The 26,317-nt window shown below is 37.0% G+C and overlaps 1 protein-coding gene across 1 annotated transcript; it reads right to left on the bottom strand.

Annotated features, from left to right (window-relative positions):
- Positions 1-2,680: 2,680 nt before the first annotated feature.
- On the bottom strand, positions 2,681-23,159 carry LOC100343994 (transmembrane protease serine 11B-like protein). Its single transcript, XM_017347524.4, has 10 exons — positions 23,011-23,159; positions 16,808-16,923; positions 10,625-10,743; positions 10,460-10,527; positions 6,890-7,050; positions 6,200-6,238; positions 5,502-5,676; positions 4,536-4,798; positions 3,915-4,057; positions 2,681-3,091 (listed from the first exon to the last, which is right to left on the bottom strand). Exons 1-10 carry the CDS (start codon positions 23,016-23,018, stop codon positions 2,930-2,932), a joined length of 1,254 nt encoding a protein of 417 aa, XP_017203013.3. The 5' UTR covers positions 23,019-23,159; the 3' UTR covers positions 2,681-2,929.
- Positions 23,160-26,317: the final 3,158 nt, after the last annotated feature.

The raw sequence follows: 26,317 nt of genomic DNA, 5'->3' as shown, positions 1-26,317 counted from the left end.
TCATGGAAAAAAAGATCTACTCAAATGCAAGATAAAGCAATGATTTTTAATTTACACTATTTGATTTTAATAGTCATAAGAATTGCTTGTATAAAAGAGCTACCTTTTCATTACTACTTCTCATTGCAAAGTTTGTTGTTTGCAAAGTTTAATTCAGTAAAATATTAAACTAAAACGTTGAAAATACTTACCAATGAAGTTCTGTGGAACTCATTAGTTTTGAGTGAATAGAAAATGCATAAACATTCATTTATAATGCATTTATCTTATTAACAAAAATTGGAGTTTACTGTTACACATTAATGAATTCTGGTTCTCAGGGCAGATGCAAGCCAGGAAGACTCTAAGTCCAAGATGGACTTCTGGCCTGTGTTCACATGGAACAATTCAACTGTTATGGAAACTGCATCTGATCTTAGAAACATGATACTTCTGGTTAGTCACTAGGATTCCTCTTCCTAACTATGCCCTAACTACGCCCATTCTCAAAACCAGTTCCTTAAGTTTCCTCTTCCCCTTCCATGAATCTTCAACTCTTCTAGACTGCTCTGGAAGAAGGTAGATTTACTGATTTTGTTATCTGTCGTCTTTCTTTAAGACAATGCATGATTTCACAGGAGGTTACCCAATACAAAAGTGTACATGGCATCATGGCATTGTGATCAAAATTGGGGCATTAACACTCATGAAACATGGATTAGTTTCTTTCTATTCATATGCCTTTCTTTTGAGAAACTCCTTGACATGTTTTATTTTTCAATTCCTGCACAGCCTGCGTTAAAAATAACAATGCATCTTTTTATCAAGCATTTCCATTTATGGCAAATGAAAGCAAAAGAAAACTGCACAGTTTAGAACTTCCAAGTGTTCTCCTCTATTTGCATTATCAAGTGGCCTCCAGTTTCCAGTCAAGATGAGACCATCTGGGTAGCTAAGTTTCTCTCTTCTCTTCCACAGCTCTCACCGGCTTGGGTATATCCCTCCCTTTTAAGTAATGTTTAATTAACCTGTAGCTGAGCTCTTTAAAAAGGAAGGAAATTTATAGCTAGGAAATTTGATTTTCTGTGTTAGTCTGTTTTGTTCTGCCACAACAAAATACACAGACTAGGTCATTTGTCAAAAGTAGAAAATATTCTTGTGGTTCTGGAAGCTGAGATACCTAAGATCAAGGCATTGGTAGGTTTGCAGTTAGGATAGGGCCTCATCTCTACTTCCACTTTTCCTCTGCATCTCCCAGAGGGAAAGAAGGCTGTTCTCACATGACAGAAGCACGGAAGATCTGAGAGGGCAAAAGGAAGATGAATGTACTATTTTATAAGGAATCCACTCCATCATCATGGCATTAATTAACTCATGAAGGCAGAGCCCTCACAACCCAATCATCACTGTAGGCTGTCATCTTCTAATGCAGTCATATGTCACTTGCTTTGAGAAATTCATCCTTAGTTGCTTGACTCCTTCTTCTGAGACCTGCTAATGCCATTCCTGTTTGAGTTAGCTCCGTACTGTCAACTATCTGCGATCCCAGATCGTCTACAATTACTGCAGCCTAGTCAACCTTCAACTGTGGGCCTCCCTGTACCTTACTCTCTGAATATCTTTTCCACCAGCAAGACATATTTTGTACAGTGTGGGCCACTTCAGCCAGTTGACAAATGAAAATTTCAAGGGTGCCCAGCATCCATGGAAGATGCAAAAGTCATGTGGGATCCAAGCCTTCTGCCAAGCAGTATAGAATCTGTTTCAGAATGAGTGGGGCAACAGCCTGGATGTCATGGAAGCTGCCTTTTCCCTGGAGATGAACCTGAACCAAAGCCTACTCTATCTGCACACCTTACACTTTGTATGCCCAGACTTGTACCTCTGTGGCTTTCTGGAGGAACAGTTCCTAGATAGGGAAATTCATGCACAAGATTGGTGACCACCTGACTAACTCCATAGGCTGGAGGGGCCCAACCTGGGCTGGATTGGCCTCACTACCTCAAGCATGACCAGGAGCCTCCTATCTCCACTGACTTTCAAATGACTCTTAATACACCTTGTCTGAGGTTTCTGGTTGTTAAACCTCCACAAGCCAGAAGAGTGAAAATAATGCTTCTTATTATAGAAAAAGAGGATGAGGAGAAGGGGGAGCAGGAAGTGGAGGAGGAAAGAAAAGAGAAGAGTCACTTGCAAACTCAAGAAAATATAGAGAAACTGAAAGGGAAAATGTCATTGAACAAAGTTTGCTTACAAGTTTTTTAAGTAAAGAATATTATGAATTTTCATGGTTCATAGCTACTTTTTCAAAATATGTTACAAGAAATTTCCAAAGACATTTGTATCAACATTGTAGAATTGCTGTAGTTTGTCTCTGTTAGTCTGAAATCTGTTGTTTTGCTGATAGTCAAATTCTTTCACAATGATGGCAAAAATTATGAAGAACACAGTACAATAAGAGATTATAACTTAATGCCTCCATTCAGACCAAGTTTAAGTCACAATCACAGTACAACATGAAGGTATAAGCAGGTTCTAACCCAACCTTGTTAAACATTGGTTCCAGTCTCACAGTGCAGCCTGCTGGTTTATCACGGGTAAAGACATACTTTCCTAATTCTAAAACATCTGAATGATAAAACCAAGAGCTTTATGCTGTGGTGAGATACCCAGCATGTAGATTAATGAAATAGAAAGCAAATAGTATTACAATAGTCTATTTTTAATGGCAGCACTTTTTTTGCTTAGACCTTTATGGGCCAAAAATGAAATTTCTTGTTTTGTCTTATTGAGTCTACTTAAAATAAAAATTTATAAATATGTCCTCAGGACCACAATTCTTTCAAAAAGGTCATGGTACACCCAAGTTCAAAATACATGTTAAATAATGCTTAGGAGCAACAGGTGAAAACGGCCTGTGATGGTTGCTACAAGATGCTTTGCTTTTCTCTTAGAGACCAGTCTTGGAGGCAATCCAGTTGCGGTAGGAGGTCACTCGTGTGTAGACCCCGGGCTTATTGAGTTGGCCACATTCAACTCCCCAGCTCACTATTCCAACAAGGTACCAGATATTTCGAGAATTGGGATGAACCAGTGGCCCTCCAGAGTCACCCTAAATAAAACAAAGAATTATGAAAACATTTTATGTAACACTAAATGGTTAGCCTAGAAGAACATGTAAGTGATTAATCTTTCCTAGAGACAATAGGATGATGTATTATGTAAATCTCTGTATCCTCCTTAACCTCAATTGTGGCAGACGAGAATATGTTCTCAGGGACTCTGATGCTTACCTGAAACTGGAAGTCATAATATGGTGTGTTACAAGCTCTAGTTCTATAAGAAAGATTCCGGTAGATGCATGATATGAAAATATTTGAAATTCAGGACTTTGTATCTGATGAAAGGAGCCATGGTTCTAGTCATGAGGAGAATAAGAAAGTAAGAGGAATTTGGGTTTGGACTGAAAGTAATGGAACTATTCCTGAAACTGGTGCTTTTTGAACTGTGGTTAAGAGCATAGATTGTGATGCTAGACACCCTGGTTTTTCATGCCAGTTTTGCTGAATATGAGGTTTTGTGACTTTGTGCATATGACTTAAGTTTCCTCTGCCTCAGATTCCTCATCTACAAAATGAGAACAATGGTAGTATCTAAATTGTAAGACTGTAATCAGGATTAAATGAAGTAACATTTGTGAAGGACTTAGGACAATGCATGACTCAGACTACGTCCAACTTCAGGGTTTGTCGGACATTTATAAGCACATGTTGCATGTAGGAGTTTTGGTTATCACAAAGTTGACAGGAACATTGATGGATTGTCAAAGTGAAAATTAGTTGAAGCATAGAATTGCCTACATATTGGTGATTTACATGAAATACTAGCAGTTATTTTTTGTACTGTGTGTCCATATGAGTAATGTCCAGAATTACCTGGCAGGCATCAATATTTCCTTCCATGTACCCCGCACACAGCATTGTGTCCAGTATCATACCATTGTACGCTTCTCTGGCATTACAGGTGTTTGTGTCAATAATCTTCACAGGTGCTTTCTGAAGCAACACGGGGAATTCGTCTATGGGAAGTAAACATTATTAGCACAAGAGTTGCTCTGACACACATTAAGATAAAAAAAAAAAAACTCCCTTTGTCCTCTGAATGTGAAGCCGACATTTGCTGCTTATTCTTAAGTTGAAAAAACACATTTCTTTACTCAGATCAATGAAAAAGAATCAAATGATCATCTGAAACATCTTTCCAGGGTTTTCTTTCATTGTACTTATCTCTCTTCTTACATTTTTGAACCAGAACTTTCTAAAGATTCTCCAGGTAAGGAAAGCTCCTTATCCAAACCAGCTTCCTTGGAATGTTCCACACCCCTGATGTTTGCCAAATCATCGACTCCATGGGCATCATTCATTCCCTGAGAGATGGCCCGGGAGCTCTGGGCATTCAGAGGTAACTGATACTTTTGACTCTGTACCTAGATGTCTAATTTTTCTTGTTGCTTCTGTACTTTGCACAACATACAAAGGTGTATATTATAGACTTACCACCATCATATATAAATGCTCCCCATCCTGTAACAACAACTCCTTCACCTGGTGAGAAAACCTGTGTGGCTTCAGGAAGACAAACTCGGTGTACATCATTCGTAAATGAAACTTTTTCAGTGAGCAATATAATTGCAATATCATCATGATGTTCACCCTTGATATAGTTTTCATGAATAATGATTTGTTGAACATAACGTTGCATGTAGGGGGGTATTACTTCAGTGCCAAAGCTGACAGTAAAGTTTCTTGGATTTTTGGTCCTAAAGAAAGAAAAATCATGTTATTTATTTCAAAACAATAGGAATACTGCCTTCTAATGTAAATTGTAGAAATTCTGCATTCACTGTACACTTTGCACTAGTATTTCCTTGCTCTGTAGTTCACTAACAATGATACAATATGAGTTTTAATTAATTTAAAATTTCTTGCTTGAGTTCCTAAAACATATACTATGTAAGGCAATGAAGATAAGAAGTGAAAGTAAATAGCCAATCCTAGAAACTTAAGTCTAAAGACAGGCATAAACATAGCAGCTATAATAATTGTTTAAATGGTTTGTATATAATAGGTAGAACCATCTAATCTTCCCTGGAAGACTTCTCAGGGAAAGTGGTATTTTGGATCAGACTACATTTGCCTAAAAGATGGGGGACATGGGGATGGGGAAGGGGGAAGAAGGTGGCTATGTGCCAAGAGGATGTATTAATGGGCAATCTGAGATGTCTAGAATACAAAATGATAAGAAATAAGAATCATGTGAAGAAAAAATGTAGTATCCAAAATGAGTGACTCTTTCCATTTTTCTTGGTAAGATAGGAAGCCTTATGTTTACTATATGATTTGTCTGAGATTTTTGGGAATGAGAGGGACTGATCCTGCGAACTGAACAAGGATGAGAGGCACAAATTCAAACTGCCCCACGGCCTGTGGTGCCCCCATCCTTTGGCAATGTGAGGATCTTACTTTTGAAAGCAGTGAGCCGCAGTCACCAGGTATCTCTCACTGATCAGCGACGCCCCGCAGTAGTGTCGGCCATCCATCTTGAGACTAGCTTGCCACGGCCATTCTCCTTCCTGAGCGTTGGAGCCTCCCTTGATTCTATCATACGTAGCTGACATCTTTGCTCGTCTCCCACAGCCTGTGAAAAATGGTCAATTTTGTTCCATTGAGAATAGGAAGATACTGTTGATTTGATTGTGAAGCTGAGAGTGAGCTGGGCTGTTCTTGTTTGCACGTATCTGTCACCATCTTGCAGTAACAGGAGCAGAATGCGATCTCTATGGGAGTCACTAACGGCCCCCAAATCATCCCAGACCCGGCATCTGGGCTCCAAGACACTTCAGCCCCTGGACAACAGGTAAGCCACGGGAAGCAATAAAATCACAGTGAACTCCATGGGCTGGGCAACCGGATTTCCTGCATTTCAATTTTGACTTCACCATTTACAAGATGAATTAATTGGGCACCATCTCTGTTCTTTGTGCTACAGTTTCCTGTTACCCAAATGGGATGATAATCATATCTATCTGTGAGTTCATTATGAGGAGTAAGTGGATTATTGTATGCAAAGTACTTAAAACTATGCCTGCTCAAGAGTACCAAATCTTAACTGTTAAGTTTCAGGTGATCTCACATAGTTAATTAAAAATTTATGAACTTACGGTTGTTGATAATCCTTTCAGCATCAACCTTACTGATTTCTGAAATAGAGCAAAACATCCATGGTAAATTTAACACCCAGCACCACTGACCCTGGGGCACTGGGGTAGGATGATAAGTTCGGCAGAGCAGGAAGGTCTAGAAATATTTGGAACTTCAGGATACAGTGGGCATAGAAAGGACAGGATATTGGTTTATTGGAATTTTTCTCATACTACGGGTGAATGCACAATATGGAAGTACCGTCTTTGTAGTTTCTCATGAGAGACATTTTTGTTTAATTGGAACTGCATTCTATTTCATGTAAAGAGGAAAAATTGCAAGTATTATTCATATGTACAAGTCTTAAAAAGTGATCCATCTTAAAGCAGCAAATACAACACTGCTTTTGAAAACTGTAGGACATGGTGAAAAGAACTGCAAGAGAAATCACTGCTTATGGGAACTGTGTAAAGCATTCATATCTGCCTCAGGATGAGAAGCAGCTCTTCCACCCATCAAACACAAGGTGTGGCGTTACTATGATTTGAATGCATTGTTAATGATGAGGAATACAAATAATTGCTCTGATCCCAAATCATAACTTGTTCATTTAGTAAAGTTATTGAATACCAGCCCTGTGCCTGTTTGAGACACGTATTACTAATAATATAATGTAAGTTATGCTGCTCACATCCCGTACATGTGCTTACCCATGAGGCTCAGAGAGTTCGGGTCTGTAGTCAAGGATCCTGAGTCGCTCCTCAGCATCTGACGTAAGATGCTTTCGATTCTTCTTCTTGTGTTTTCCTTATTTGATGTGGTAGACTTGAAGACCAGCCATATATGTGCTGTCACACTGTTGTTATCAGGACTGGAAAAAACAAAGTTTTCATATGTTGTTAGACATAGTCCTTACTTCTTCTTTCCATGATCTTTCAGGATTCCTTTTCTCTTATATAGGTTTGTACAGTACTAGATTAAGCATTGGATCAGCCAACTACCAATGTTTACTTGGTAACAGTGTACATACCACTATATTATTCAGTTTAGAGATTTTTTTTTCCTGCAAATCCGAGAGTAGGGAAAGCCTGCTGCAAAGGGTAACAGTATCTCCTAAGAGCTAGCTTAATTTATTCTTGTATTCATTAGTACTTTACTGAGAAATTGCTATAAAATACCTGTGATTATTACTTTTGGGTGATGCAAGGTTAACTAACAAATGGTTCCTATGCCCAAGGAAATTCCAGACTTTTCAGAGAGACAAGACATCTACACAAATGGCTTTAACAAATGGGGCAGAAGCAATTTATCTTGTTTATTTACCTTAATTAGAGATATTCTGAGGAAGAACAAGCAATTTTTTGCCTAAAGGATCAGAGAAATTTTCAAGGGAGAAGGGATATGCATCCCAGAATTTAGAGTGTTTTTCATTTCTATTTCATCCTCAAGTAACACATTTCTTGTAGCAGATAAGCAGAGGAATCATACTCCAGAATAACTGGAAGGCAACAATATTCTTCAGCAGTTATTGAGCATCTGCTACATTCCAGGCACTTTGCTATCATATTTATTAGTACACTTGACCTCTAAAACAATAATGCAGCAAATACAACACTGCTTTTGAAAACTGTAGGACATGGTGAAAAGAACTGCAAGAGAAATCACTGCTTATGGGAACTGTGTAAAGCATTCATATCTGCCTTAGGATGAGAAGCAGCTCCTTCCACCCATCAAACACAAGGTGTGGCCATTATTTTTGCTTTACAGATAGGAAAAATTGAGGTTATATAGTGCGTTCACAAATATGTGGCTACCACACTGGAATTCAGATTCACTGCAGTTGACTCCATCATTTGAGCAATACGCACTGTGTTCTCTGTCACTCTATGCCAAGGCACCCAGTGACTACAGTGTCTAGGAAACTGGGTTCAGATAGAGAAGGGTCTTTAATGGTAGCCAATTGACAGCAGTGATAAGAAGCTATTGAATAAAACTGTGCTTGTGGAAGATTAATCTGACTGTGGTATTCAGGCTTGCAATTGGGAAAAAGGTATGAGCTCAAGAGACAGGCCAATGAACATGTAGACATGGCCACAGAGCACTGAGGCTAGCATATGAAGTGGCATGATATCTTTGAGTCTACCTATGGGGTGTCCAACATTTTGACATGTAAATCAATAATAATTCTTGGGAAGCTCTCAAGACACATGAGCTTGGCTGTCGTGGTAGTGTATGCCAGAGTGAAAAACTGAACTGTGTCCTCTCCATTTCTTTTTCTTGGCCATTGCTGTCTATCCCTGAACTTACATGCTGGGAAAAACAGCATAGAATCCTTGTGACTGCAGTCACCTCTGAGGGATTACTGGACTCTTCTTAGTTTTCCCTTTATTTCCAATACTAAAATTGACCCCCAAGTTTAATTCTAGTTGGGATTAATCATTCTATAATTCCAGGAGACAGCATGAATTCCAGGAGCAAAGGAAGAGGAGTGGACAGTGTCTGATGGCACTGATGGAGGTCAAAACAATAATCACCTTTTTTTGAAATATCTTTCTTTGCAAATATTTATACACATTAAATTTTTATCCTGAGTACAATTCTATAAGCAAAGCAGAATGGTCATTATTATAAGCACTTCATGAGAGAGAGAAACAGACTCAAAGTGACACAATAGCTTGTCCAAGACTCTATGGCTACCAAGTGGCCATGACTGGGGTCAGGTTGTTTAAATCCTATTCTAAAGATGCTTTTGCTATTCCATCTGCTCCAAACCTGCACACAGCAAAAAATATCATAGTTATTGTACTTTTATCATGGTGACTAGATGGTTTTCCTATTTCAACCCTGGTGTGGATATCCTCTCTTCTAACCTATATCTTTTTTTTTTCTTTTTTTAACTTTTATTTAATAAATATAAATTTCCAAAGTACAGCTTATAGATTACAATGGCTTCCCCCCCATAACGTCCCTCCCACCCGCAACCCTCCCCTTTCCCACTCCCTCTCCCCTTCCATTCACATCAAGATTCATTTTCGATTCTCTTTATATACAGAAGATTAGTTTAGCATACATTAAGTAAAGATTTCAACAGTTTGCTCCCACACAGAAACATAAAGTGAAAAATACTGTTTGAGTACTAGTTATACCATTAAATCTCAATGTACAGCACACTAAGGACAAAGATCCTACAGGAGGAGTGAGTGCACAGTGACTTCTGTTGTTGACTTAACAAATTGACACTCTTGTTTATGGCATTAGTAATCACCCTAGGCTCTTGTCATGAGCTGCCAAGGCTATGGAAGTCTTGAGTTCACCGACTCTGCTCATATTTAGACAAGGCCATGGTCAAAGTGGAAGTTCTCTCCTCCCTTCAGAGAAAGGTACCTCCTTCTTTGATGACCCATTCTTTCCACTGGGATCTCACTCACGGAGATCTTTCATGTAGTTTTTTTTTCCCCCAGAGTGTCTTGGCTTTCCATGCCTGAAATACTCTCATGGGCATTTCAGCTGGATCCGCATGCCTTAAGGGCTTATTCTGAGGCCAGAGTGCTGTTTAGGACATCTGCCATTCTATGGATCTGCTGTGTATCTCACTTCCCATGTTGGATCGTTCTCTCCCTTTTTTATTCTATCAGCTAGTATTTGCAGACACTATTCTTGTTTATGTGATCCCTTTGACTCTTAGTCCTATCATTATGATCAATTGTGAACAGAAATAGATCACTGGGACTAGTGAGATGGCATTGGTACATGCCACCTTGATGGGATTGAATTGGAACTCTAACCTATATCTAATAAGAACTCTAGAAGCAGTTCCACAAAGCATTTCATTGATTTCCAAGAAGAATGGTAAGAGAAAATAAGGTATGTATTTATGTGATTGGAAATAAAAAATTTTACAGCATCAAATAATAGTTTAGGGATCATCTGATGTTTTCTATACATAAATACTTAGAAAACTAGAAGGACAAATCATCTGTAATTTGAAGATTAATATATTCTTAATAGTGGTAAAAATAAAGGAAATGTTATTTAAAAAAAATATATATATTCTTAATAGGCTTGATGACTCAACTAAATAACTCCAAACATTGCATTGATTTATATGGAACAATTAATCTGATATTTATGATAATGTTAGGTAAGCAGTTTATTGGCTAATGAGCATCTGTTATCAATAGATTTTTTTTATAGAAGAACTTGAAATGCAATGGTTTCTCTGCAATGGTTTCTATGATGGGTTGATCTATTTTCTGGTGGTTAGTGTTATAGTTACTTACACCAGTGTTGTGACTTGAGAATTGATATATTGTCTGTAAATATTAGAACGTTGAAATGCATCAGTCATCTGTTAAAAGAGAACATAGAGTCAAATATCAAATTTCAATAGTATATCTATAATATCTATAATAAATAATGAAAAAAATAGAAAAATACGAACTTACCCTGGTCTCAAGGATTTTGCTAAGATAGTTATTTTCTGGTGATGTCTCCCTTTCATAATTCCTATTATTTGGGATATCCAACACTTTAAAGCTACCTTGATAGTAATAGGTCTTGTTTTCTGTAAGATAAGAAATGATTTAAGAACCAATAAAATTAAATGGATTCCAAATCCAGATCTTGATTATAAAGTAATACAAGGTTAAAAAAAAGTACAAGGTAGTATGTAGGAGGCTTATATTAGATATTGATAAACCCTTGTGAATATTTCTGGTATAGTTTAATAGCCTGGGCATTGTGGGAAGTTTTTATAGGACCTACATATAATAGGACCAACTACATACATATATACACATATATATAAATAAAATATACACACACATATACACATGCATGTATATGTACATATACATATAATGAGAATTCTGCTGCAATAATGAATTACCAGAATAAAATAGTTATAATTTATTAAGCATGTACTATATGCATACCTTAGAAAGACTTTATAAAGTATACTCATTTATCAGGACTGTAGTCTCATAGAGATTAAGTTATTTGAGCAATACCACACAGCTACTTAAAGGAGTCAAGGGTCAAAACTCAAACTATCTGACACCAAAGTTTACAGACACTAAACAAATTAATGTATTTATCTCTTTTCTTGAATATATGATGGGTGTTAAGCATCTAGGAATACATTTGCTAGATGCTGTTCAGGAGTTCCTGACAAATAATAAATAGTAAAATAGTTAATATTATTTTACAGTGTGATCACTGCTTTGAAACTCTTTTTGTGGAGGAGACAGGCTCAATATGTATAAGACCATTACAAGGCTACTAAAAGGATATAATTAATGATGAAGGTGATTTTTTTACTTCAAGGTCTATATGAATAAAGAAAAAGGAGACATTATTTTCAAAATAAATTATAATTTTATTTTAAATGATAAGCTATTATATATCAAGAAAAGTTATGGAAAAAAGAAGTCAGAAAGTCCTAAGAAAAATTCTGAAAATGGTTGATTGAAATTATTTATTAAGTAACATTGTTAACTGAAGTTATCTTGCCTGAGGGTCATGGATTTTTGTAATATAGAGAGAGATTAAGCTTTACAATGGTAGTTTATTAGGCTATAGGAGAAGTAGCAAAAATCAGACTTAAAACTATTCTACTTCTTTTGCATAATCCAAAGTTCACAATGCACCCTTTAATTCTTTGGATGAATTATTTCTACTTTTTACAACTTTAAGAAACCATGAATATTCATTCATATAAATTACTACATTGGAAGATATTAATAGCCTTTATTATAATAGAATGGAGTGCTTTTCCTAGAATGATTGAATCAACTGAATATTTGAGATATTTAAGACTAAGAAACCATATCCCAGAATAAGGAAATCAACTCTGGAGTAGTCTATTCTTAATTTAATTTTAGGTAGTAGTTTTTATGGGATACTAAAATTGCACACTAATTATGCTGAGAGGTCATGGTGAGCATGGCCATTGTGCTGGGTGGGTACCTGATGACCTGAAGATAAGCACTTGGATGAGAATATCCATAAGGCATACCTGCATTGTGTGATTAATATTGCAGTTTCTCTAAGTCATTCAAATGCCAGAATGAATTAAGATGGATCAGGAAGGAGGCAGGAAATAACTTCACAATATTTTCAGGACTTTTTACTTAGAACTTATATCTGGGAAGAAAGCCTGAAACACATATATTTGCTTTTCTTTTGTACGAAGGGTGCTCTGGGTGAAATATCAGGATTGAAGTATGAATTATGAGAAGACTTCTATTTATTTTGACAGAGTAAAAGCCCTTCTACAATCTCCTACCTACCTCCAAGCCCAAAAAAATAACAAAAGATAAGGATAACAGGCTCAAGTCCCAGGCCCCCCACCCCCCCAAAAAAAGCCATAAATTCCCACCAAAATCTATGAAGTAAACATGATCAAAATGTGAAAAATACACTAAAATGAGGACTGTTATAGATAAGGGGCCAGCACTGTGGTATAGCAGATAAAGACACTGCCTGCAGAGCTGGCATCACATGTGAGCACCAGTTTGAGTCCTGGTTACTCCACTTCTGACCTAGTTCCCTGATAATGTGCCTAGGAAAGCAGCAGAAAATGGCCCGAGTGCTTGGGCCCCTGCACCCTTGTGGGAGACCCAGAAGAAGCTCCTAGCTCCTGGTTTTGACCTGGCCCAGGCTTAGCCCCAGTCATTGCAGCCATTTGGGGAGTTACCAAATGAATGGACAATCTCTCTCATTCTGTCTCTCCCTCTCTCTCTGTAGTTCTGCCCTTCAAACAAATAAAATAAATCTTTAAATTAAAGAAAAGGGGCCGGTGCCATGGCTCACTTGATTAATCCTCCACCTGTAGCGCAGGCAGTCCATATGGGCACCGGGTTCTAATCCCGGCTGCTCCTCTTCCAGTCCAGCTCTCTGCTGTGGCCTGGGAGGGCAGTGGAGGATGGCCCAAGTCCTTGGGCCCCTGCACCCGCATGGGAGACCAGGAAGAAGCACCTGGCTCCTGGCTTTGGATTAGTGCAGCGTGCCGGCCATGGTGGCCATTTGGGGAGTAAACCAACGGAAGGAAGATGTTTCTCTCTGTCTCTCTCTCTCACTGTCTATAACTCTACCTGTCAAATAAAAAAAAAGAAAGAAAGAAAGAAAGAAAAGAAAACACCTGGCCCAAATCACAAAAGGTATATAATACTGACAAAAGAACCAATAGATGTTAGAGACAAAAATATCAAAAATAAGAAAGTCTATAAATAAAAACCAGAAAAAGAATTATCAGAGGAACGGAAGTTCTCATAGTATCAAAGATATTGTAGACAAAAAAATAGCTCATCTGAGCAAATAATATTCCAGCAATAGTTTAGAGATTAAGAAACAGGTTAACAGGAGGAGGAGAAGCTAGGCTGCAGAAGCAATGTAAAGATAGGTGGCGGGCCAATTAATGGCTGCTTTACACAGTGATCAGCCATCAAAGAGACCCAACAGGCCAGCCCACTTCCTTGGTTTTCAATGTGGAAAGCCAGGCTTCAGTAGAAGTCAGCTTATAAAGAGCCCTGGCAGTTATGCCAAGAGTTGGGTCACTGGAAATGAACCTGCCCTGGAATCGAAGGGCTCCAGGTCAGAGCCACAGGCCTTGTTCTCTCTAAGCTGAAAAGCCCTTCACTCGGCCCAGCTTCTAAAGTAACCACTGCTATGGAGGGGATGGCCAAGTAGGGTCAACAACATTGCAGGCAGAACATATATTAACTAAAAATGTTTTCCTTTTAGAAATGCCAAGTCAGCTCTCCTCCCAGGCCAGCTAGGTAATGGAAGTCAAGAGGGTGCCTCCCTTATTACGTACCATATGTGAAGAGATAAGTCTGAGCCTCATAAGTGGCAAGGCCTTAAAGCCCAACAGATTATTCTCAAGCCCTTTCTGTCAGTTTGTATTTGCCTCTCAATGGTTTAGACAGTTTTCTTAGGGCCTCTAATAATGACTCTGTCCTTGGTTTTAGATCCTGTGAGTTTAAACTGGTTGTTAGATTTATTTTCTCCAGAATTAAAAAAGCAAAATTCTAGGTGGCCATGTGCATGAAACCTCAAGTGGGAGCAGTTTCTGCAAGCTGGCACTGCATCCCCCTGGAGAAGCCACGTCCTGCTGGAACCCTGTCTTGATCCCCCTTCCCAAAGATGCCCCTTTTCAGCATGAAGCAGCCAGAGCGATCATAGCCCAGTTCCCCCTACCAGATGCTAGGGTTTCCATCCCAGAGGAGGGAATGTGAGGAGTCAGATGGGTTAGTAGATAGTCAGGGGATCCCAGTGGAATTTGGGGTGTAAAATATTAGCTTCCCTCCCCAAAATGTTATCTTTAGCAAGGACAAACAGACTGCCCTCCTTCCTTCAGAATCTCCAAGTTTACCATGAGAATAGCAAGGGAGTTCTTCCTGAGCTCACAGCTTATTGTTAAAACAAGTTACCTATGCCACCCTTAGCAGGCATAAGGGTCAAGAATAAAAGCCAATTAGGTAAAAAAGATGATTTTGATAAACACAGCTAAATAAATCTTTCAAAATCCCCTTAAAATGAGAAGAAAAGTGTTTGAGTTTGATTTTGAAAAAGTTGAACCACAAAAATAATGATGATGCAAGAGAAGACAATGCCTCCACTGTGGAAACTGGAGGCAGGTGAGTGGTTACTAGTCTACCGAACTCAAGAAATGTTCAGTGTGCCCTTCAGAAGCAAAGAACCCTAAATGGCACCAAGTACTTTAAAAGGTAAGGGTAAAGTGGAATTAAAACCAGGAAAATTGGTTAAAACTGCTAGATCCCAATACCTTCCACAATGTCTATGATTTTAGATCAGGGAAAATGAGGTATAGTTGAAGTCAGGTGCACCATATGCAAAATTTCTGTATTGAATCTTCCCAAATTGACTACAGAAACTGAACAGCAAATGTTACATCCAAGCTAAGCAAGGGAGGTTTTTTTCTCCAACTAGAAATTCTGACTAACTCAAGATAAAAGACTTGATACTCTGGTAAGTTGGGTTTTCTCAACAAAACAACTGAGAGAGCAACAATAGTAAAAGCCATTATCAACAGACAGCCCTCACATGGGACACTTCCATCTAGCTCTTTAATTCTCACTCTTAACATTAGCAGACACCAAAGGATCAACATATATTTGAGAAATTTTTGGCTAAATAATCAGAGAAAATCTTAGTCAAGAAAAAAGACTACTTGGGTTAAATTTTTAATATATGTTTATACACAGGAAATTTTTTTTAATAATTTACATCAAACTATTTTACAACAAAAAGTTGATTATAGAAAATAGTTTAGAATCTAAATACATAATAGTAGAAACAATGGAACTGATATAAAATTTAAAATGTAAAATTGAGAAAAATCATCAAGAAACTGATTTGATTAAGGGATGAAAAATAGGAAAAGATAAGAAAATTAGAGGCTACTTTTTGGAGGCCCAATATAAAGAAAATAGGAGCTCCAGAATGATTTTGAGATAGTGAAATCATCAAAGAAATCATCTAAGAGGCTGGAATTGTGGTGTAGCAGGTAAACCACTGCCTGTGACGCTGGCACTACACTTTCCCAAAAAGTTCCAAGAGTATATCTGCTATATTAAATTGAGTGAATAAAATGATAAAACATATAGAAAAATGGAATTCACACATTGGGGATTAAACCCAACAGATACTTGAAGGCAATCCTCAGGAGGCTGCAAATGGAAAACCCAAGAGAACATCCATGTTGTCAGAGTATGGTGAAATAGGCTCATCTGTCATAGGAAAAAGTGAAGGGAGAATGACACAAACTGGAAAAAATAGGATATAATGATATTGAGAATAAACTACAGGGCTGAGAGTGGTTGCCTCTGAGAAATGGGAGATAGAAATAGTGGAAGAGGAATTAAATTTTTTTTTCATTAAAAGCCCTTATTATTTGACCCTTTAATCTATTTTTGCATCTAGTTTTGAAGGGGAAAAAAGTACCTGTGCATGGCGAAGACAAGGAAAAAAGATTGATGGTGAGCATATGTATTTAAAATCTAAACAGCTATAGCAATTTTGTTCATAAATCAGAATAAACTTTTGTAAACACTGACTATGTAAGAATAATATTGTGAACAAACTACTGGGAAATGTGGGAACAAATAAGAAATGTAAATATAATGATTTTCATGTGTTTCATAATAGAATATAAATGAATCTAAAGTTAAACCATGTCTTATTAAAAAAGACTCCAACTTCATCAAAGTTTAAAAAACGTCTGTTAAACAGTTTTTATATTAATGTCTCTATTGTTAAAAAAATCAAAATTCAGTATCCATTGATTTCTCTTCTCACATTCAACCAATGTAATATTTTGATGATAAAATAACACATATACTACCACCTTGGTAGAATTATCTTTATCCTTATCAATTCTACTTGTGCATTTGTATGTTGTTCTGAATAGGTATTCACTCTTTTACCTGTGTATATTAAAAGAAATGTCTGCAATGCAGTGTTTGGCCAATGTTACCAATGCTTGTTTATGGGATCTAGAGTTGCTGATGTCATCTTAAAGCAAGATAATTTACTGCTTATCTTTCATAGAAATGGAAATAATTATTATTAAAAATAAAATAAGTAAAAATATACAATTTACCAACCTACTGCCAGAAAATGGACCAGGAGACCAATAGTAATTCCAAGGATTGCCAAGACTCCAAACACAATGAGAGCAATCATCCATAATGGCAGAGATGTCCGGGAAGCTGTGACTGGTCTGCACATGAAGAATGTGAAAATGAGGAATAGGTTAGAAAATTGCATAGTCTTTCAAATCTGTGTTTCATTTCTCTTACCCCTAATAGCTCCACAACTTAGTCACAATGATAGCAAAAGATATTGGAAGGTAGGAAAAAAAAAAAGAAAAGAAAGAAGAGGAAGTGAGAAGGAGGGAAGGTGCAGATATTCCCTTTGAAGTTTCTGATTGAACTTGGGTTATGAGAGTTTATTTGTTTTACTGTACATGTTTTATTAAATTTTTTTCAGAAGTGTGGCGGTTGGTGCCAAGCTATCTATATTTGGCATCTAGTTTCTCCCTACAATCTATGGGTAGAGATATAATCAGCATCAACAATTGACCATCTTGCCAGATCAGGAGAAAAGGGGGGAGGGGGGGGACAGAAATCTCTTAGATGTTCTTTATGCCTAAATCCATCTTAATTTTAAAAAATATGACTTGGATCATATTACCACTTATAATATCCTTAAGTATTAGAGTGCTTTGATAAGTTTATTTGCATGCAAAAAAATTGAAATCCATGCCTAATCTTTTTGTTGCATATATTTTCCATGAAAAATTTGAACATCCTTCATATACGTATGTCTCTAATTCTAGATCCTATTGGTTGTTTCACTAGGGATCTCTGACTGCTACAAAGAGGTAGCAACAAGATAGACTTGATATCATACCAAGATTTTGTCTTCTATGTTGGGCTTCTTCAGGTGTTACTGGACGATGATCTCAATCAGAATCATCTGAAGCTGCTTAGTATACATACAGATTGTGGAATCCTACCCTGCTTTGGGTGAAGTTGAATTCCTGGAAGGACCTAGAATTTGCACTTGACCATTCGTGGGGATGGAAATTCTCACTATATTATGTGCTATTTTCACAGTAAAATATGTTGGAAAATTGACATTTTGAGAATCAATGATTGTTTATAGCCCTTGTTTCTACTGTTGAGGAACAGCATTTTTTTCTTCATACTCTCTGTTGAACTCTACTTAGTGTAGGGTTAATCTTATGGGTATAAAGTAAACTGAAAATAGATCTTTGTAAAAATTAAGAGTGGGAATAGGAGAGGGAAGAAGAAGAAGGGTAGGAGAGTTGATAGGAGGGAGGGTAGGGTGGGAAGTATGTTCCTAAATCTGTATATACAAAATACATGAAATTTGTACGCCTTAAATAAAATTTTTAAAAAGCTTACTTGGGTACAAAAATTTTGAAATACATGCAGTGTTTTCTTTTTTATTTATATAAAGAGAATGAATTTCATGTATTTCATATATATAGTTTTAAGAGCATAATGATACTTCCCACCCACCCTTGCTCCCACCCCCCTCCTCCCTCCTCCTTCCTTTCTTACTTTTTATTTTAATTATTATAATGACATACTTTCAATTTACTTTATAATCACAAGTTTAACTCCAATAAAGAATCCAACAAGGGGCAGCACTGAAGTATAAAGCCACTGCCTGCAATGCCATCATCCCATATGGGTGTTAGTTGAAGTCCAATCCAGCTCTCTGTTAATCACATGGGGAAATCAGTGGCAGATGGCCAAATTATTTTGGCCCTGCCACCCAAATGGGAGACCTGAATAAAGCTTGGGGATCTTGATTTTGGCCTGGCCCAGCCCTGGCCTTCGCAGCCATCTAGAGAGTGAATAAAGGGTTGGAAGATCTCTCCCTGTCTGTTTCTCCCTCTCCATCCCTCCCTCTTTGTCTCCATCTGTAACTGTTACTTCCAAATAAATCAATCTTTAAAAAAAATAATTCAACAAGTAGTAAGTAGAAAAACCATTTTTCCTCAGGAGCATAGACAAGGGCTATAAACAATAATCAGATTTCAAAATGTCAATTTCACCCATATACATTAACTTTTTTTCATGATCCATATTTCCCATGAACTTTTTGACGATCCTCTGTATTGAAAACTTTGAAAATGTTTTATTACTATAAAGAGAACTGGTTTCATATAGTTCATAGATACAATTCTAAGAATATAATGACACTTCCTTTCCTCCCTCCCTCCATTCCCCTTCCTTCCTTTCTTTTTATTTCTTTTAATTTTCACAATAATATGTTTTTAATTTACTTTATCTACCAGGGTAGATTGATTTTTCATATAAGAAACAGAAACTGGGGTCAGTGTGTATGATGTTTTGAATCATAGGTAAAAATACATTGGGTTGGGTTAACATTTTTAATAGAATAAGATCATTTTCTTACTATTTTCTGTTGATGTTTTATCATTCTCCTGGGAGATGAGCTCACTCTTCTTTTTTCCTCAGACCTGCAGCACCATCCACCCCCTCTTCACTCTTAGCTGATACCCCTCCAATTCCAGTGATAAAATGGCAAGCATCACAAGAGAACATAATAAATCCATCATATTTTTCAAAATATTTATTTATTTGAGAGAGAGAGAGAATGAAAATCATCCTTCTGCTGGTTCATCCACTCCATAATCACAACAGCCAGACAACTAGGGCTAGGGCTGGCCAGGCCAAGCCTGGAGCCAGGAATTCCATCCAAAAATCTCACGTGGTTAGCAGGGCCTCAAGTACTTGAAGTATCATCTGCTGATTCATAGGTGCATTAGCAGTGAGCTGGATCAGAAGTAGAGTAGCAGGGGCTTGAACTGGACTCTGAAATAGGATGCATCTAAAGCAAAGGCTTAACCCACTGGGCCACAACACTTGCATCCTCTCCATCATATTTATTAATTCTTTGGCAGTGCCCCACACTCTATCTTTCCCTCATATTTCTATAAGTAGACTGCCCATGTGCCCTTTCTTAGGCCAACCCCTCTACCACATTGTCTCACTCTCAAGCAGGTAACTTGTGTTCCAATTCTTTCAAACTATTCAGTGTTCTGTGGACACATCCATCTTCCATACTCTCATGTTATTTCTTCTGCTTAGTATGTCCAACTTAGGTTTACCCAGTAAGTGGCTACTTGAACTTGATCACTCCACTCTGTCAACTCCTATTCATTTGAAGTCTTCTCTGCAGAGCTCCTTATGACCCTACATTGAGAGTATTTTTAAATTTTATATATTTTTATTTATTTATTTTATTTGACAAGCAGAGAGACAGACATAGAGAAAAACAGAGATGGAGACAGAGAGACTTCCCATTCATTGGTTCGCTTCCCAACTGTCCAGGAGGCAGGAACTTCAAATCTTCCACATGGATTGATCTATCACCTGTTGCCTCATGCACACTAACAAGCAGCTGCAGAGGTCAGCCTGGGCCTCAAACCCAGGCACCGCAATATGGGATGCAGGTGTTGCACACTGCAGCCCAACTGCTGAGCTATGTGCCTTCTCTATGATTTGTACCCATCAGTCTTATTACCTCCATTTGTGAATGCTGTGGTTTGGGACCACAGCACTATTTGTGTGTGTCATACCCAGGATATAAGGTGGAGCCTCACATTATAGATAATATGAATGACCACAAGAGAAATCAAGAATAAGTGCATCTTGGATAGGAAATAGAGTAAAGGTATCCATATTGTTGTAGAGCCTTCAGGTCATGGCAGAGAAGTTTCAGTTTCATCCTGTGGAAATGACTACAGGGATGATTTGTAGCACTTAGGAAGGTGAACCCAAAGGCAGTGTACAAGTTTGTAGTTGAAAGAGGGAGAAAATAAAAGTGGAGGTCAATGAGAAAAGGTTCTATCATCTATGAGAATAGAATAGCTGGATGGTAGTAAGTATAATGATTGAAGTAGTGTATAATTCTTTTTATGCAAAATCCAAAAGTATATAAATTAATCTATAGTGACATAAAACAGAAAAGTGGTTGATGGCAGATGGGGTAGAATGAGGATTGGCAAAGTGCACAAGAAACCAGGACGATGGAAATGTTCAACATCTTGATTAATTCACAGGTGCATATCTGTCAGACTCACCAATTGGTACTTGAAATATGTGTAGTTTTTATACATAAATTACAAGTCAACAAAGATGCCGAAAACCTTTAAAAAAGAATGCTAAGTGAGGAATTTGAGAAGCTTTGCAGCAGTAGAGTGTGCACCAGAACTTGGCAATTAATTAATTATATAAATAAAAAAAGCAAGAATACATTAAATATGACTCAGGATTTTACTTCAAGAAGAAGAAAAGTAAAGTGAAATCTAAAATATATAATTTGGGGAGAAAAGTGGTGAATTTTCCTATCTTGAATTTATATTTACATTTCCAGTACCCAACTACAGAAGTCAAACTGTTGGAAAACTGAGGAGCCACAGTTGGTGATACACATTGAGGACTCATCAAAAAGCCAGTGACTTAACCAGCTGTGCTATAATGCTGCCCCCTTCCTGTACATTTTTACCACCTTGTTTCTTTTCACAGTTCAGATATTTTTCCCAGTTTTAGCTACTTTTAACTCATAATCTAAAAATGTTAGAAATTATAACTTGTTTTTAAGTTGCTTAAAAAGTAACTCATTTATTAGTCAATTTCTGGTAGTTCAAACATAAATTTCTTTTCTGAAAAATCACATAAGAAATTACTGGCAAAGGATACAAAATATAAATTATATTTTGTTATTAAAAAAATCCTAGACTTAAACGTCTGAGTGTCACCTTGACAAGGATCTGAAACAAAGCCACCTTCTGAGATTTTGTTCCCATTCTATCATACAGGTTTCATGCTAAGAAAAAAAATGAAATTGTTAAGTTTTGGTTTTAAGTCCTTAGGCCTACTTCTGATGTATTCCTTTTCTTCCTTTTAACTATCAGGTACTCACACACAGCCTCTAAGTTCTCATCAAATGCATTGGCAGAGTCAATCATGTTTCAAGATCCCTCCAAATCTCTTTGCCATGTGATCAGATTAATGACACATTCTGAAAATCTGGTCACTAAATTGGAGCTTAGACATTTCCAAGTAACCAGGAAATTTTAGAAACAAGTCCTAATCTTTTGAAATCTTTCAGGTTGAGGGCTTCACACAGGGATAACATTTTGAAGGATAAGAAGTTGACTTAAAAACAATCCACTCAACATAAAGGTGATGATATGTCACAAGCAAAGCCAAACCAAAGAATGATGCTGTTTCTGCTCTACTTATGAATGCATGTGATCACTCTTTTATTGGATGATCAAGGTGTGGCCAACAAGAAAACATCAGGATTGTGAATAAAATAACACCTTACCTTAAAGGGAATCATTAAACAGATTTTTACTTTAATTAAGATTAAATGCTATGAATATATTCTATTACAGTATGGCCATTCTGATCACATTTTTGTGTGAACACTGATGTGAATATATACAGATATAGATGATTTATATATACATATTTTAAAGCACTCAACTATTGAGAAAAGAACTCAGCATTTTAGAGAAATATCTATGTGAGGTATGAGTTTATATTTTACAGATATCTGCACATTAAATATTTTCTAATTAGAGACAATTTTGCTATATATTATATATCAATAAAAACTTCTTGTGAGATGAAATATGTTCTTGAATTTTTCCTTTAATAATCACTGTTCCCTTGAAATTATTATCTACTTAGACAACTTAAATATAAATAGCATATTTATATGCATAATTATATTACCCTGATTCAGGAACATTTAACAAATAAAAATACATGGATTTAAATATCATTTTACAGAGAACCATCTTTGAAGCCATAGGAATGCAAGAGTCAAGATAATATTCAAAGAAACACTGTAAAAAGCATAAAATGTTAAATAAAGGAAGTTATAATCATCATCACTACTAACAGCAACTTAGTTCTTGATTTATGAAGAAAAGAAAATATTCTCTGCCATCCCCTCTCCACTTAACAATAGTCACACATGCATATTATTTTTCATTCACAGGATGTTGAACTGGATGCTGCCTTTCTGAAGCACTTCCCAAAGCATTACAGAATCTAAATATTCCAGACACAAGTTCGTATTTGTAACAAGGTTGTCTCCATGTTAACAATCCACACTGCTATGGAAAAATTACACTTTCCCACCTCAACTCAGTCCTGAAGTGGGAATCATATTGTTGAAGACTGCTAACTCTATTTATGTTAATATTTGGGGCAAGCAAATCTCCACTTACCTATACATAATGTGCTGGTAAAATGTCCTGATCAGTGGTTCTCAGGTAAATGTGCTAACCACAATGATAGTTGGGATTTTAAGGGCTGGGAGCAATAACAGAAAGTAATTAAAGGAAACTTGTTTAACAAGTGTGATGACAGCTGTGGATCTGTGGTGTAGAGGAAGAAATGAAAATTCTGTTTGACTTGGGTACTTAGAAAAATACAGTAGATATTACTTAGATTGGTCATCTGAGAGACGCACCCCAGAAATGCCAGCACAGATTGGTGATTCAGTGTCTGACTCACATCCCAGTCTTCCTTTCATGGCATAGAGCTCCTCCCCAATGAAACCAACTTCATCCACCAAATCAGTCTGACAAATGACATAAATATAAGTGGTCTTTTTGTCATACATTAATTCTTCCACAGCTTTGCTCATTTGAAACATGCTTGACCTGCAAATTCTCACTAGGACTATACATACTTTAATAGGAATGAATTTACAGATGGAGGCAGGTTTTGAAGAAGTTCTACTTTGGTAATTCTTCATAGGAAATGGAACTTGTTCATCAAGTCTGAGTTGTTTAGCTCAGTGGCTACGGATTATTTTTCAGTGACACACCTAATTTTCCTGAGAACAAAAATTCAGGAGGTATTTAGATATTTTGAGTAAAAGCATCTAGATTCTGATATTATTTTTCATATCTTTAACTACATACTTCACTCATTCATCCACTTAATGAGTATTCATCTTGCACTTCCTAGGGCTACACATTTTTTCCAGTAGTGAAAACACAACAATGGATATAATAAAGTCCCTGCCTTTGTAGATCTTACAGCCTAATGGGAAAGACGGACAAACATTAACACGATAATAAATACATAAAATGAGAATTTCCACATTTTATAAAGAAAATAAGGCAGGAGAGTTGGGTAGAGAGTGGTGGGTGGGGTAGGTGTATCAGTCTAAGAGGTGGTCCAGAAAGACTTCTCTAGGGAAGGTGCTTTGAGCAGAGATCTGAATGATGATACTAATTGGAGTGATTCATTCTCCAAAAACACATGTTCACAATATTTCTGTATTTCTTTAAAACTCACCTGCCTTCACAAAATTTACAAAAGAAAAAATGGAAATAGATTATTAAGCAAACGAGTAGTAGTTAAATAAGCTGCTATATCATAATATATAATGTTATAGCTACTTTAAAAAGAATGGGGTTATAATGGATATATATGTATATGTATATATGTAGTAGAAATTAGAAAGCCATAGAATACACATCCAAGACTCCACTATAGTTAAATTTCTGAATAAATGCTGGATTTTGCTGGTTTGATGAGACTTGGAAGGCAGAAGCAAGTCAGAGGCCTTCCAAGGCAGGGGCTGGATATGCCAGTGAAAGGTCACAAAGATGCAATATTTTCTGCATCAGCATACACGCTTCACTCTCCAGTCTTTGGGAACTGAGAAATGATTTTAGAAGAATAGGCAAAGACCAGACTAGCCTGTGGTGTCAGGAGGCTGTGATGCTGATATCACAGGTGTCAATGCCTTTCTGGTCCCTGACTCTTGGCTGCTGAGTTCAGTAATGCCAGTTCTGTGGCTCCCCTTGGCATCTGCTTTCTAGTGTTCTGTGAAAGATCTCTGTCAGCTCTCTGAGGACCTATACCCTTAGCCTTTCCAACAATTTTGTAGAATGTGGGTTCCTTCCTCAAATTTTTTTTCTGCTTGACATGAATTTCCTGTTCTGAATCTGACGGTTGTAGATCTATGTAGAAAGACTTCAAGAAAAAATCACTGAGTGAAATATGAGATGCAGAATGATAGTCAGCTTGATAGCATTAAAACTTGAAAGAAACAGTAAATAATATTGAACATGTTTAATGTGTATGTATTTGAATTCCTGTGTTTATCTGTGAAAAGCTAAATAAAGTATGAAAAGACTGTAATAATTTTTAAAAAACAAGATTACCCTGGGGAAGAAGGAAAGAGACCAGAATTAAAAATTATTGTCAGAAACTTGCCTTATCTATAATAGACTCATTTTTAATAGGGAAAGTATGTTCATACATTTTCTACATTACTTTTTAAAAATCAAATATATTGTTGAATTAAAATAAAGGCTTACCATCTCTATGTATTTGAGTAGAGAAAAATCGGGGAATTGACAATAAAATATAGACTCTGGGCAGTCAGGCCCAAATTAGTATTAGCTAAAAATAAATAATTTATTGGTTTTGTAGAAATTTTCAGGATGAGATTGTTGTTTCATGACAATTGAAACACAAATTCATGAGAACACAGGAATTCTGGCTCCTGATTCCACTTCCTGCTAGTGCAGACCCTGGGAGGCAGCAGGAGATGGCTCAAGTACTTGGCTCCTTGTCACTCTCATGGGAAACTTGGATAGAATTTCAGCTTTTAGCTCTGGCTCCAGACCCAGCCCTGACCACTGCAGGCATTTGGAGAGTGAATCATCTGGTGGGAACTCTCTCTTTCTTATTCTTTCTCTCTCTCTCTCTCTCTCTCTCTCTCTCTCTCCCTCTCTCTCTGTGTGTGTGTAACTCTGGCTTTGAAAATAAATAAATCTTCAAAAGAAGAAGAAGACAGACTGATTCACACTCATGAGATTTTAAGTGAGTGAAATAAATTCACAAATATTTGGCTTTTGAATTAACCACCTATAAGACAAGGAAACTATTATACAATTTGTATCTCTTATATCCTTTAGCTATATTATCCTTTTTCCTCTACTTTGAATTGTATTATAAGAGGATCCTTTCTGATGGTCTGCAGTCATGTGTTTCTAATTCAAGGAAAAGGTGAATATGTATTCATTTCTTACTAGGACAACAGAAACAGCTTTCCAAACTGTCTGCCTGTTTCAGTGTGTACTGTACACCCACAGTTACAATCCATTTTCTTTCTCAAAGGTGAAAGTAATCTTCGCAAAGATTGGATCATCTCATTATCTGCTCTGGTTAGGAATCTCCATGGAGTTATAATTAAAATCCAAGGTCTCTACTGTAACTACGGCTCACAAAGCCCTGCATGAATGGCCTCCTATTGATGTCTTCTTCCCTCTCCTACCATCTCACACTTACCCATAGGGTTCTCATCCCACTGACATCTTCCTGCCCCACTTTACCGTCTCCCTTATTTCTCTTTATAGGCCTTCCATTGTTCCCTTTGAATTTCTTTGTTTTTCCTTTTTCTTGCTGAAGTCCAGCTCAATTGCTGTCCCTCAGAGAGATTATTCTTTTTTTTAAGATTTATTTATTTATTTGAAAGTCAGAGTTACACAGAGAAAGAAGGAGAGGCAG

Source organism: Oryctolagus cuniculus, chromosome 8 (assembly GCF_051225735.1).
Source record: "Oryctolagus cuniculus isolate XC-2025 breed Fujian yellow rabbit chromosome 8, ASM5122573v1, whole genome shotgun sequence".
Classification (NCBI taxonomy): Eukaryota; Metazoa; Chordata; class Mammalia; order Lagomorpha; family Leporidae; genus Oryctolagus; species Oryctolagus cuniculus.
The sequence above is the reverse complement of the archived record's forward strand: the minus strand, read 5'-3'. Positions and strand labels throughout refer to the sequence as shown.

Excerpts from the sequence above, each read along its gene's own strand:
- LOC100343994 (XM_017347524.4), bottom strand. Across the intron at positions 4,058-4,535 it reads AGCATTTATATATGATGGTG|ACGAATTCCCCGTGTTGCTT; the intron begins GTAAGTCTATAA and ends TACTTCCCATAG. Across the intron at positions 3,092-3,914 it reads GAAATATTGATGCCTGCCAG|GGTGACTCTGGAGGGCCACT; the intron begins GTAATTCTGGAC and ends TGTTTTATTTAG.